The sequence below is a fragment of the Micropterus dolomieu genome, linkage group LG21 (genome assembly GCF_021292245.1).
Source record: "Micropterus dolomieu isolate WLL.071019.BEF.003 ecotype Adirondacks linkage group LG21, ASM2129224v1, whole genome shotgun sequence".
NCBI classification, from domain to species: Eukaryota; Metazoa; Chordata; class Actinopteri; order Centrarchiformes; family Centrarchidae; genus Micropterus; species Micropterus dolomieu.
Window position 1 is genome coordinate 989330 of NC_060170.1, and position 15229 is coordinate 1004558.

Here is a 15229-nt window from a genome sequence, read left to right on the forward strand (position 1 = left end):
GAACCTTGGTGTTTGGTTTGATAGTAATTTGAATTTCGAGCAGCACACCACAAAGCTTGTTCAATCATGTTTTTATCAACTTAGAAATACAGCAAAAATTCGATCTATGTTAACTTTTAAGGACACCGAGACCATTTTACACGCCTTCATGTCATCACGCCTGGATTATTGCAACAGCCTTTTCACTTGTTTAACCCAAAAATCTATTGATCGACTCCAGACTGTCCAGAACTCAGCTGCCAGGCTTTTAACCAGAACAAAGAAATATGACCACATTAGTCCTATTTTAGCTTCAATACACTTCAATACCTCCCAGTATGTTTTAGAATTGACTTTACAATTTTATTGATCACTTTTAAAGCTCTTCATGGCCTCTCGCCTTGTTATATTTCTGACCTTTTAGTCCCATACGCACCAGCACGCACCTTGAGATCCTCGGGCAGAGGTCTGTTGTCTGTTCCAGAGTCCCGACTGAAAACTAAAGGGGACAGAGCGTTTGCTGTCAGGGTTCTGAGGCTCTGGAACAGCCTGCCTGAGGAAATCAGGTCGGCTGAGTCAGTCTCTTTTAAGTCCCTTCTTAAAACATACTTTTATAGGAGAGCCTTTCCCGATCTTGACTTTATTTTATCCCTTTTATTTTATTCTATTTTACTTATTTTATATTTATCTTAAATGTGTATTTTGGTCTTTTCAATGTTTTCTTGCTTGTATTGTTGTCTTTTGGGTATTGTATCGTTGTCTTTGCACTTGTTGAAGCACTTTGTAACTTGTTTTTGAAAAGTGCTCTACAAATAAAGATTATTATTATTATTATTATTATTATCTTTTACTACAACTAACACAGGGATGAGCCTGTGTCTACTGATATTACGCCAATATTGTAGACCATTGTGTTGGGTTTTGCTCAGTATGATGTTAAGTGGCAGATCAGTTGGCTTGCTGCAGTTGATTATCTAAGTAAGAGACGAAACCTAAAATACTATGTGGAGGATGCAAGATAATTAGGATAATACAACCAATGGTGAACCCACGAACCTAAGTCATATTTTAACAACTATTGCTGAGTGTTGTTGGCCAGAGAAAAGAGTAAGTACAAAAATTCATGACAATTTGGTAACATCACTGCCTCCATGTTACACTAATAATAATAGTAAGACTTCCCTCTGTGTACACGCATCAAGTATAATTTTGGCTGGATTATTTGTCCCCTTTAAAAAGTTCGTTTGAAAAATTTCATGTTTATTTGAACAATTAGCGGAGGGGAAGTGAGGGGGGATACAGTAGGTTGTTATCTTAAAAGTTACTCGAACACTGCTCATTTATCATTTTTCTCAATGCACGTAGGCTTATCTGTTTTTAGGGGCACATGCTAGAGCCTCTGCCCGTGGGCAGAGATAATGAGCAGACTGCAGCGCACACAGAGAATAGTGAAGTGTAATATACACTTTTTCTGTTTTATTAAATCACACACTTTTTGTGGTTATGTTATCACACGACGACATTGAGATTGCAATTAGATTAACCGTGCAGCCCTACTTTCAGGTAGTCTTAATAGCATCCTTTGGGCTTTGCCACTGGTAGATTTATGATTTATGCTGAGATTGTTTATATTCATCCTAGGGAATGTCAAAAAACAAGTAGTTATGTAATAATTTTCTTACACTTTCCAAATGATCTTATGAACCATTAACAACTCATATATTAAGATCACAGTTATAGAAACGTAGAACACTAAACAGACCTCTCTACTGACTCTGAAAAACACCAAAAGAAAGATGCGCAGGGTCCCTGCTCATATGTGGGAACATGCCTTAGGCATGCTGCAAAGAGGCATGAGGACTGCAAATGTGGCCTGAGCAATAAATTGCAATGTCCATACTGTGAGATGCCTAAGACAGTGCTACAGGGAGACAGGAAAGACAGCTCATCGTCCTCGCAGTGTAACAACACCTGCACAGGATTGGTACATTAGAACATCACCACTGCGGGACAGGGACAGGATGGCAACAACTGCCCGAGTTACACCATGAACACAAAATCCCTCCATCAGTGCTCAGACTGTCCGGAATAGGCTGAGAGAGGCTGGACTGAGGGCTTGTAGGCCTGTTGTAAGGCAGGTCCATAACGGACATCACTGGCAACCTATTGGCACAAACCCACCTTCGCAGGACCAGACAGGACTGGCAAAAACTGCTCTTGACTGACGCGTTTTTGACTCACCAGGGGTGATGGTCGGACTAATGCTGTGATATACAAGGAAGACATCCTCCTCCCTTATGTGGTATTGTGCGAATGAGGACACTGGAAGCAACTGGTTCTGGTTCTTGGGGGGCCTTCATAGATACTGTTTGACTGCCTGACACATACGCAAACCATTTGATAAAATTATTCGCCTGTGCTTTAACTCTGATGGCCTGTGTTTTAAGACTGATAATTGCTTACTGCTTAGCTCAGATGGCAAAAGTACAAAATTAAAGTAAAAAAGATGTTTTACTTGATATACTGTTTTATATTTTAGTGTGTCTCTGCAGTCTCCTGTGCGTTGACCTTTGCTCGACCTCCGGAGACCTATTGTTGAACATGATCAAATCAAACTGGCCCTTTACTTCCTGCTTTCTTACAGTGCAGACAGATAGACGCTTTGCTGCTTGCTCTTGCCTCTCCTTGCATTCTTTTGCTTAAACTCTCTTTTTTTTTGCTAGAAATCAGCAGCTCTTAAATCACTGGGACTGTCAGATAAAGTTGGCTCTTGCCATACTTTGAAAACTTTTACGATCTTAGTGCTACGCGAGTGCGGCCTATCAATAGCACTAGCCTGTACTGCAGTGACTGGAGCTATAGCTAATGCTAATTAGCAATAAGATGGCCCCTCTTCTCCATGGACGACTTCTACAAAAATTACTGTGCTGGAAACCAAGATCCACAGGTTAGAAGTGAATGGACTATCTGGGAATGACACCTCTTTACTGTGGACCCAAAACGGTGGACAAGAGCATGCTAACACACGGCTAATTAGCACCAACAAGACTACCAAGAAGCAGGAGGCCTGTGTACTGGGTAATAAATCTGGGAGTGGGAGTCCTCCCTGGAACGCTCTTGGTGCAAAGCCTAAGAGTAAATCATTTCCTGGGGAAATGGGAGGACGAGTAACAGGCAGAACCCAGCGCCCTGAGATTTGCGATGCGACTGGCTGGCCTGCATTATCATCCAGGCAGAGCGCCTCTTCAACCCCTGTTCTTGGTAGGATACAGCCGTGGACAGCTGCGAAAGGGAGAGTTAGCAACAAACCTCCCCAACAACCGAGTGTGCAACAGCAGAACAGATTTTCATCACTATTGCAGGACCCTGGATCTCGGTCTGATGACCTGGATAACCTCCCGTCCTCACACAGAAGGGTAAGGACTGAGAGTAAATCAGAAAGTAAAAGGCTGCAGGGAAAGCTAACGACTGGGCCTCAAACTCTGATTGTGGGTGACTCTGCTGTAAACGATGTAAGAAGCATGTGCAGTAAGAACACCAAAATACCAAAATACTCTGCTTTCCGAAGTCAGAACTTGGCAGAAAGTATCCTGCATATCGTGGCTGAACATCCTACTGTGAAAAACATAATACTGCACATCGAGACCAGTGATGTTGTGAAGCAACAGTCTGAAGTGTTGAAAGAGGATTTTAATAATCTGTTGAACACAGTCAGCTCTTTGAATGCTGAGGTGTTTATCAGTGGCCCTATACCGCCAATCCAAAGAGGAGCTGAGAGATTGATGGTATTGAACACGTGGCTCTCAACGGCATGTACTGTCCATTCAGTGCCTTTCATCGAAAACTTTTACTTTCTGTGGGACCGCAGACATCTTTTTAAGGCAGATGGACTTCGCCTTAACAAGTCAGGAGTAAAATTGTTCAGCTCAAACCTGTTTTACTTTCTGCGTCACTCATCTGTTCCCTCTGCCAAGGACAAGAGACAAGAGGAATCAAAACAAGAAGAAGACATAACACAACACACCAGAAACCTTGAAGGAGAGCCACCTCAGCCCCCGCCAGCAGAGAGCTCTGATCACAGGAGACATCTGAGCCAAGAGGAAGAGCCTCCACCTCCCTCACTGAAAACCAACAGTGAGGATTCACCATCTCTACCCCCCCAATCCCCATCTAGGTCTCCAGACACCCTTTCTCCCCTCTGGACTTCACTGATCACATGGAAGACCTGGTTAGACTCCTATTCTCCCATTTTACTCCCCGCACCTTCCCGCACTCCACTCCCATTTTCTCCAACCTAAACCCCCCTCACCGTCCACCTCCACCGCTGGTTCTAAGTCCTCCAGGTTTGACACACGTGTCACAAATACAGCGCACAACCCGCCTTCCCGCTCCGCAATGGCGAAAAAGCTCTGTCTGATATGTGCCTAGTCCTGGCTGAAAATAGCACTCATGACTCTTCCCAGGACAGTGTGCTAGTAGTCTTCTCCATCTCCGGAAAACAAATCTCCAGGTTCATTATGACATCTATAAAGAGAGACTTCGCATTTATAATTTAGAACTGAGAAATGCAAGGTGGTCCTTCTTCTCTGACATCATCACCAAAAACACTAATAATGCACGTGCCCTGTTTTCTACTGTCGACAGGCTAACCAACCCTCCTGTGTCTGTAGCCTCTGACCTTCTGTCCACCAGGCCCTGCAATGTATTTGCCTCCTTCTTCACAGACAAAATTCAAACAATTAGACAAGCAATCAGTGCCTCCATATCAGGTACAGGATATGTCCTGTCCCTGTGTCCACTTAAAAACAATTCATATAGCATGAGACAATGAAATGTCCAGGAAATTAGACGTGCCTTGGTGAAGAGTGGGATAACATCTCACAGCAAGAGCTGGAAAATCTGGTGCAGTTGATGAGGAGGAGATGCACTGCAGTACTTCCTGCAGCTGGTGGCCACACCAGATACTGACTGTTACTTTTGATTTTGACCCCCCTTTGTTCAGGGACACATTTTTCTATTACAATTTCAATTTCAGTTTATGTCTTAGTTGATATCCTTTTATTTTCATACAAATATTTACACATGTTGAGTTTGCTGAAAATAAAAGAAGTTGAAAGTGAGGAGACCTTTCTTTTTTGCTGAGGTTATGTTTATAAATGACTTACCAATGTGTATTAACGTAAGAACAATGCTTTATAAATGATGAATTAAAAATGTACTAATACTTAACAACTGGTTCATAGTGTGTGGATAATAAAGAATAAAACATTTATAACTGTGTTTATGAATGACTTACTAATGTGTATTAATGTATGTACAATGCTTGATAAATGATGAATTCTGTATTTACTAATACATGACTAATGCTTCATGTTGTGTAGTTATTATAAAGTGTTACCGCTAACTTGCACCGAGAGACCATCAGGCAGCTGTGTTGTTGTTTAGTAGGTGACGTCAGATCCTGGTCACAGGCCACGGAAGCCCCACAAGTCAGTGCTTCGCATTACAGACGGGGTGTCACAAAACCTTATTGATATGTAAATGCTCCGTATTTGTATAGCGCCTTTCTAGTCTTTTCAACCACTCAAAGCACTTTTACATTACGGAACAGCCGCCAGGGGCCCAAGGACACTTTGACATGCTGCCTGGAGGTGCCGGGGATTGAACCTGAGCCACAGCCGCCCCTTAGATATGTATCATCTTGCTATTTTAAGTGGGTATACGGAAATCCTTGACCTTTCCTAGTGGGTATACGGCGTATACCTGCGTATCACATAGACTACACTACTGCTTTTTTCTGTTTTGGTGTTTTTTGATTAAATGCTGCAAACTGAACGAGTGGCTCTCAGTGTCTTGTGTTTGGGCTCAAAGCCTGTTTCACACTAGATCGCCTTGTGTTGTCCAACCTCAAATCCATCAGAGACCCACTCCTGGACCTCCTGCAGTTAGCCAACAGGTCAAGCTCCTGAAGTTTGCGGATGACACCACCCTCATTGGACTCATCTCTGGTGGGAATGAGTCCACGGTCAGTGTACATTCTGATAGTTTTTTTTTTTTCGTTTGAACCATAAAACGCACAAACGAGAAAACCTTTTCAACCTAAAAAATTAAGAAACGGGAACAAAAGAGCCATTCTTTTCATTCAATTTTGGTGTTTTGAAATTCCTATTTTAATTTTTCGGTTTTAAGATAGATGTTGAGAAAATAAAGACAGGTGGGCCAGGGGAACCAGAAGTAATAGTAAACAATGAAAATAAAAGCCAAGCTTGTAGAATGATCAGATCTGTAGGACATTTCTGATGTGCGTTTGTTGTCAGAGCTGCTAGAAGCTGACAGCAGTGTTAGAACCAGGTCAGAACAGAAGGGCGTGCAGGTTTAACTCTGGGCTGAGGGTGAATGATGAAGATGATAACTAGACTGCAAATAAAACATAAATATCACAAACCAAATGAAATGAACAACAATAAATCCGTCTGTATCAGTAATCTGGATTCAAAACATAAAGACACAGTACAGACCTTCAGTTAAATCCTGCCACCTGTTGGTAGAAAGGGGGAACAGCTTGGTTCATTACGGTGGAAACCACATTAAATATTTATTTAATATTAAAATATAGCACTGACAGTAACAACTCTGCACACACAATCATTTCTTAGGTTAACCTATATTAGCCTACCAACTATACTGCACCAAACAATGCGCTTAAAAAATGTGACTCCTGACTGCTGTTTACATGAATAAATGCACAATATTATAGTGCATGTAATCATAATGTTATAATCATCATAATAACGTATTTCTCTCGATCCAGGTTTATTTATTTATTTTCATCTAACATCACCCTGGTATAACGTTAGTGCTGCATAATGCTACAGATCCGACCGTTCTAAACGCTTGGCTTTTATTTTAATATCTATACTCTTACTTCCGGGTCACCTGGCTCACCGGTCTTTCTTTTCTTAACGTCTATCTTCAAACGGAAAATGCCAGTTATGAGTTTCATAAAACCAAAATCGGACCATTATTTGAATTTGGATTAGTGGTTTTTCGTTTTTGGATTCAGAAACCAAAAACGGGAGAACGGCTCTTTTTTCCGTTTCTTTGTTTTTGGTTTGAACTACAAATGAAAGAAAGGTGGTTTTCTCGTTTATTCTTTTATTGGTTCAAACGAAAAAACAAACTATCAGAACGTACACGGACCCAATAAGCACACGAAAAGGATTTACAAAAAATGACCAGCAGCACCTCCCTCAGCTGTGATCACCTGGAGCCACTTGAGAAAACAGCTCCACTGAGTTAATTCTGCAGTGTTTAAAGATTCATCACACCTGGTCTAGTTGGGCTTAGTTGTTTGTCTACTCGAGACTGCCTACATTTGAACATATTTCTCAGTAAGAGAAAGGGGTTTTGCACCTTTGTACCCATAGAATATTAAATTATTATAATTGAATTAAATGTGATGTGATTTTCAAAAATAGCCATGATGGCAGATGGAAGCCAATAAGACTAAATAGCCATATCATATTTTATTATTAATTACTATTGCCCAGGTTTTATCGAATTTGTAAATAAAACAGCTGCTTTATGTAAACATGACGCCAATGTGTCCCTGAGCAAGAAACTTTACCCCTTGTTGCTCCAGAGGCGTGCGACCTCTGACATATATAGCAATTATATAGCAATTGTAAGTCGCTTTGGATAAAAGCATCAGCTAAATGAATAAACGTAATGTAAAAGCAATGAACATAAAGCCAAAAAAGAGAACGTGATAAAATATGATCTACTCCACTGTGTCTTTTGTTAGTTTTAATAAAACACCACCAGGTAGTTGCCTACTAACATATGTACACTCCTGTGACCACTTTTTCCTGTGTAACCATAGAAAGCGCATTAGACTACTGACTCCCTCTGTGAGCGTGCGTATTATCATGATGGAGAACCCAAATGCCAGTGCATCAGAGATGAAAAATGGCGAAGGGGCAAATCTTTCTATACACAGGGTCCTTCACTGCGTGAAGCGCGTAGCGCAGTTGCGTTTGGGGCGTGTCCAACTCCAATTTTGCTAGTTTGACGGCAGAAATAGTTGTCTTGGCGCCGGGTGCATGGTTCAAAAGAGTCATTCTTAGTCTGTGAATAAGTCATGGGTGTGTAGGACATAACATGCAATCCACCAATCAGTGTCATTTCCCTTTTAAAGCCAGGTGCGCTTGTACTTTGGCATTGCTATTATAATAGCGTTTGAATGGCGTATTATGAATAAAAAAACAACTGACTGATTGAATTGCAGACTCACAGCAGAAAGAAGATATGGAAATAGCCTAAGTGTGGCCGTGATATAAAAACCACCTCTGATGATGAAGCCTCTGCTGCTCTGTAGTTTATCAGTGAAATGTCGGAACTCCAGTCTGTAACCAGACAGACCAGTCTCCTCTACGAAACGTCTGGATTGTCACTGCGCTGCGTTTATATAAATTATGAACCGGTTGTGGGTCACATCTCCCACACTGGTTTCTTTATTTTGTGTTTTATTGATGTATGAGTGTTTTCTTTAATGATTTACTTTCATGATCAGAGAGGCTGCTGTCGGTCATTTTAAAGGTCATGTGCGCAAGTCACAACAAATATAGTGGGATATTTGTAGCAGCAAAAAATAAAAAGCTGAAGTTATTAACAGGGTAGAGGGCAGAGGAAACTCTGCAGAGGAACTACAATTCAACTTTTAGCTTCTGAAATAATTTAGATGCTGTGATGCAGTTCAGGACTGATCAGGAGGATGGCTGCTTTACTCCAAACTGTTTCTCTGTATGAACCTGGACTGTGTGAGAGAGATTTTAACCAACGCAGTTGTCATTTTCACACCAAACGGCCATGTTGTTTAAATAGCAAATTGTGCGCCCATGGGAGTGTTGTTCTTAAAATAAGCTGTGGTCACTCAGGCAAATTGTTGGCACATTCCTATTTTGAAGCAACAGAAGGCGACTGTACCATTGACCAAACGGCAAGTCAACGGCACAGTATTTCACTGTTTGTTTGTTTTTTGGTATTTTGGTGGTGCATTACTCCACTTTACGCACGAGGCACGATTTACGCACGAGGCACAGCAACATAACTTAATATTAGAATCTCTTGACAAGTGACAGGATCGGTCAGGATTTAATGTTAGTTCATGTTCTGTGTTCTTCTCCATATCCAAAAGCTCTCACATACACGTCCATTGAAACTGGAGTAAAGCAGCGTCCTCCTGATCAATCCTGAGCCCCCTCAGAGCGTCTAAATTATTTCAGAAGCTAAAAGTTGAATGCTCTGCCTTCTGGAGAGTTTCCTCTGTCCTGTTATGTCAAGTTTATAACATTTTTAATTTTTTTTGCTTCTTGAATGCTCCACGATATTTGTTGCAACTTTTTTGCGCATGGAAACGTTTTAAATGACTGGCAGCAGCCTCTTTAATCATGAAAGTAAATCATTAAAGAAAACACTCATTCAGCAATAAAACACAAAATAATTAAACCACTGCAGGGGAGAGATGTGACTCCCCGACCGGTTCATCATAGTTTCTAATAATGCAGGGTAGTGAGGATCCAGATGTTTCACAGAGGAGACAGCATCTGTCTGTCTGTTAACAGACTCCAGTCTGCTTCACTGATAAACACAGAGCTGCAGAGGAACATTTGGCTTCATGAGGCAGTTTTTATATCGCTGTGAATCTGCTGTTCAGTCAATTAATGTATTATAATGCGCCATTCATCCACTATTATGATAGCAATGCGCCAAGGTGCAAGCGCACGCAAATCTGATTGGTTTGTTGCATGTTGTGCCCAAAACATGGCACGCACTTCACGCCACGCAGTTAGACCGTTCAAAGTGGGCACTGTGACTTCTTCCTCTTCACCTGTTGAGGCACAGCGGAGGAGATATTTGATCCCATCACATTTTACAGATGGTGTTGGAACAGTTTAAATAACAGGACTCCTGGGAACTTCTTGATCGCACCTGGTTCCAAATCAAGGCACATATCATTTATCATCAACTCAGATGGACACATTTCAGTATACGGGTGTCTTACTTATCCAACCGAGGTACAAGTTTAATCAACACAAATGACAACGTAGGCTATTAGGCTACAATTATTATAATGATTACATTATTTACAATTAAGATGTGGTGTGCCTTGACGTTCTCGTTTGATCATTGATGTGGGAAACCTCTTTTAATTGCAAATTTAGTGAAACCAGAACTAAGCTTAATAATAAATTATGATATAGTTATTTAGTCTTATTGGGTTGCATCTGCTATTTGCTATTTGCTATAATCTGCTATTATCATGCTATTTTTTAAAATCACATCAGGTACCGGTATTGATGGATAAAGGCTAACTGTGCTAAATGATAATCTATGGCTACAAAAGTGCAAAGTCCCTTTCTCTTACTCAGAAATTTGTTCAAATGTAGGCAGTCTTGAGTAGACATAAACTAACTAGACCATATCAGGTGTGATTAATCTTTAAACACTGCAGAATGAACTCAGTGGAGCTGTTTTCTTAAGTAGCTCCAGGTGATCACAGCTGAGGGAGGTGCATTGCGACACCTGCTGGTCATTTTTTGTAAATCCTTTTGGTGTGCTTGCTGTTGGTTCGATGCCATCGATCTTTATAATACTGAGAACACTTTCCTGTCCACAGTATTAAAATAAGCCTTAATCTGTAATGCTAAATAACAGAAATACCTTTGTTTAATTCATCACAAACTGATCACCACTTCATAAAAACTGTTAATCTCTTAATCATGGATTTATTGCATTACTTAATTAGTTTTCGCTAATAAACTGTCAACTAAGTGTATATTTTTGTGTAGACATTGCATTGTCTTAAGGCAAAGAGGGAGAACCACAGCAGTAATGGAAATTCTTTTGGAGCCCCTTAATTTTGAAAAGTAGCCTTAAGTACAAAGATTAGTGATGGAGCACACTATCCAATCAGAAGCAAGAGGTTGATGAAGTCCCACCCACCAATGAAAGGAATTATTGAGTAATAAATTAGTATTTTTGTTTTGATAAAAAAAAACAATAAAAACGAAAAATCAAACTGAATGTTCATTTCGGGCCCAAAATTCAAAAAACAGAAGAACGGCCTGTTTCTGGTTTCTGCCTTTGTTAATTATACCAAAAAAACAAGCGTACCTTCGTCCGAACCGTTATTTGAATTTGCTTTAGTCGTTTTTCGTTGCTGGATTCAGAAACAGAAAATGGCTCTTTTCCCCCCGTTTCTTCATTTTTGGTTTGAAATGATAAACGAAAAAAAGGTGGTTTTCACGTTTGTGCGTTCATTTGCTTCATTGCTTACAAACAGTGGATATGGTTGTGGATTTCAGAAATAGCCTGCAATCTATCATCCCTCCAGGACCTGTTCACCTCGAGGTCTCTGAGGTATCAGTGCAAGTGGACCAGTGTACTCCCTCGCTCTTGACTGACTGGTGATCAGAGGTGGCTGTGCAGTACACAATCTATACTGAAGTAGGCTACTACTGTCTCTCACCTCCAATGCACCTCATTGGAGGTGACTAGGCTTGACTAGACAATGACATAGGAAGAGATTTTTACAATTAATTAGGCTGGGTATTAACATAAATTCAGATCCAGAATAGTTGGAATTCCCTGACAAAGATATGTAAACAGCTGTACAATTTAAACAACACCAAACTGGTAATGCCATGCTATCTGTCACGAGACACAGAGAGGACAAGTAGGAGAGATGAGGCCAGCCCATTAAGCGATGTGATTGGGCCATTATAGAAAATTAACCAATATGCCGTGTCCGCTGCTTTATGGGCCGGTCGTTAGGAATTAAAAATATATACAGTGTATTGCCATACGACCGACCCCCAAAGTCGGCCACCCAGGAAAATGCCTGGTACGCCAGATTAGATAAAAGTGGACCTAGCAGTACTAGGTGTGTGGTGCAGTGTCACTCACCTGTTCCTTTGGTATGGTCTCCTATCCTGTATGCATTAGGCTTGACTGAAACTCTGCTCCACACCTTGCTATCTTCTTTCTCGTGATAGTACAGACACAGCCCATTCTCAAAGTCACAGTTGGCTATAGAGGGGTCAAAGGTCGGCTCTGAAACACAAAACACAGCATCTCCAATGTAGTGAACCAGCCAGTGTTGGTTTAATTATTTTATACCAAAAGGAATAATCTGGAATCTCTCTTTGAGATGAGAGAAGGGGGTGGGGGCAGTTTTGACACCTCCAGTGAAGTTGAGATAACAGACTCTATGCTTGACTGTTAAAATGACAATATTGACCTTGTCCGGAGACTAACCTCATCCTGAACTAGACTATCAGGACCTTTTTGGACAAGGGTCATAAAACTCTAAACTGACCCCCACACAAAGTCATTCCCCAAGACCAAAAGTTATGGTAACGACGTTCCTCTTTCAGATTACCTCAGACATCAAAGAACCCCTTTCTTCAGTCTTGATTCTCTACCCTACCAAAGAGCCATTAACATGGACTCTTAACATGCCCTTTCCCTTTTCACACCCAGTTGTGAAACTGGTGAGGAAAGCCAGACGCCAAGAAAGGAACGGCCTCAACTTCCTTTGTGTGAACAAGAATGTGGTCTCCTTATAAACTTGCCTTATTACCTTGTTTGAATTAAATAATCTTTAGGTTACTTAGTGGCCTGCCACTATAATTTGAGTAGTTCTATTACCATGTTCTTGTTAGATACTGCGTGGAAAAGAAGAATCCATAAATAAGTTAATTTTGCAGTGCTCTTTAATCTTTAACTCACCAAATTTCCAGCATTTATTTTAGGTTCAGAAATATTGTCATTTGTTAACTAACCAACTTTCGCTGCTGACCAGTGTCCCCCCCAGAGGACAAAAGAAGTATTGCATGCCATTGTTAACTGCCTCTCCTTGTGCATAAAACGTCTTTTATTGTTTGTAATCTGATGCCATGTTCTTATAACTTTCTTATATATTTTCTAAGTAAGGATGTATTGATGTATAACGGTATTCCCCTGAAAGTTAAATTTAGTTAAGATGCCCCTTCATCTGCGGTGATCACTATGAAATGTTTTTTTTAACTGGTAACTATCATAATGTTTATGGACGATTTACAATAACTTTTACTTTTACTTTCATCAAATGCTTAAAATTAAGAACTTTACAAGAATTTATTGTGGAAAGGTATTTGATTAAAAATGCACAAATAGACTTTTAAAGACCACGGACGTTGCTGACATACTGCGGTAAGCGTGTCGACTCATTTCTGTTTCTGGTGCTTGTGTGTTGGTACCGTGTTGTGCTGCTCTCGCTAAATACCAGTTACATTTGTTAGATTACAACGGCCAACTGTCCGCTAAACACTTATTCTTACAGTAATTTTGCCTAAGCACTCACACTTCTTTCCATCTTTTAGTGACTGCTGTTCAATCTCATAGTTGTTCAAAAGTTGACGCTACAGTACTTTAGCTTAGCCGTTAGCGACTTTAGCTTAGCAGCTAGCGATGGCTTCTCCTTCTCCCTCTCTCTCTCCTACTTTCTCCTGCTCGGTGTGTCAGATGTTCAGTTACTCCTCTGCCTCCTTTAGCGGTAATGGTACGTGTAATAAGTGTAGTTTATTTTTTTATAGACATGGAGGCGAGGCTCAATGATTTAGAAGTCTGGCTCTGCACCTTGGTAGATCAGTCTTTAGCTACTGTAGCTAGCCAGTCCCCGGTAGTCAGTGCGGAACGGCCTGAGTTAGCCTGTGGTAGCCGTCCCCCGGCATCCCCTGTGCAGCCAGCAAGGGGGGGCTGGGTGACTATCTGAAGGAGGAATAGTCGTAAGCATTCAAAGTCCACGGGGCACCATCAACCTGGTCACGTTTCTAACAGATTTTCCCCACTCAGCGACACACCCGCTGAGAAACCAACTCTGATCATTGGCAGCTCCTTTTTGAGAAACGTGAAGTTAGCGAAGCCAGCGGCCATAGTTAAGTGCATCCCTGGGGCCAGAGCGGGCGACATTGAGTCTTATTTGAAACTGCTGGCTAAGGATAAACGTAAATACAGTAAGATTTTTATTCACGTCGGCGGTAATGACTCCCGGTTACGCCAATCAGAGGTCACTAAGATTAATGTTGAGTCGGTGTGTACATATGCAAAAACAATGTCGGACACCGTCGTTTTCTCTGGACCCCTGCCAAATCTGACCAGTGATCACATGTATTGCCGCATGTCGTCATTCCGCCGCTGGTTGTCGAGGTGGTGTCCAGCAAACGACGTGGGCTTTGTAGATCATTGGCAGACTTTCTGGGGAAGACCTGGTCTGATTCGGAGAGACGGCATCCATCCCACTTGGGAAGGAGCAGCTCTCATTTCTAGAAATCTGGCCAAGTTTATTAGTGGACCAAATCCATGACAACCCAGAGTTGAGACCAGGAGGCAGAGTCGCAGTTTAACACACTTCTCTGCCCTTCTTTTTCAGCAGTTACCCACCCAAAACCCTACGCAGAGTCGCAGTCTAACACACTTCTCTGCTCCTCCATTTCAGGAGTTACTTAGTGAAAATCCTATAGTGTCCGACCATTGAAGTTATTTAAATCAAAGGTAAACAGAAGAGGAGCTGTGCATAAAAATTAAAACCACAAGAGCAATAGTGCAAACTAACAGGAAAATTAAATGTGGACTCTTAAACATCAGATCTCTCTCTTCTAAAGGTGTACTAGTAAATGAACTAATATCAGATTATGATATTGATTTATTTTGTCTTACTGAAACCTGGCTGGGTGATGGAGAATATGTTAGCCTAAATGAATCCACCCCCCCCCCGTCATATTAATACTCACATTCCTCGAGGCACAGGCCGAGGAGGTGGAGTTGCAGCTATCTTCGACTCTAGCCTACTAATCAGCTCTAAACCTAAACTAAATTATAACTCATTTGAAAGCCTTGTTCTTGGTCTTTCGCACCCAAGTTGGAAATCACTGCAACCAATTCTTTTTGTTATAGTGTATGAGCACCTGGTCCGTACTCTGAATTCTTATCTGAATTTGCAGAGTTTTTGTCAACTTTAGTCCTTAAAACGGACAAAGTTATTATTGTAGGGGATTTTAATATTCATGTGGACGTTGAGAATGACAGCTTCAGTACTGCGTTTATCTCTCTGTTAGATTCCATTGGCTTCTCTCAGAGTGTTCATGAACCGTCTCACTGTTTTAACCACACCCTCGACCTTGTTTTGGTGTATGGTATTGAAATTGAA

The 15229-nt window shown here is 41.2% G+C and overlaps 1 protein-coding gene across 1 annotated transcript in view; it reads right to left on the minus strand.

Moving 5' to 3' along the window:
• The window catches only part of mamdc2a (MAM domain containing 2a), a 77145-nt gene that overhangs the window by 30079 nt on the left and 31837 nt on the right, over nt 1-15229 (minus strand). The window contains exon 7 of the mRNA XM_046034029.1: nt 11947-12093. Coding sequence (XP_045889985.1) covers nt 11947-12093 — 147 coding nt within the window. The remainder of the gene's footprint in view (nt 1-11946; nt 12094-15229) is intronic.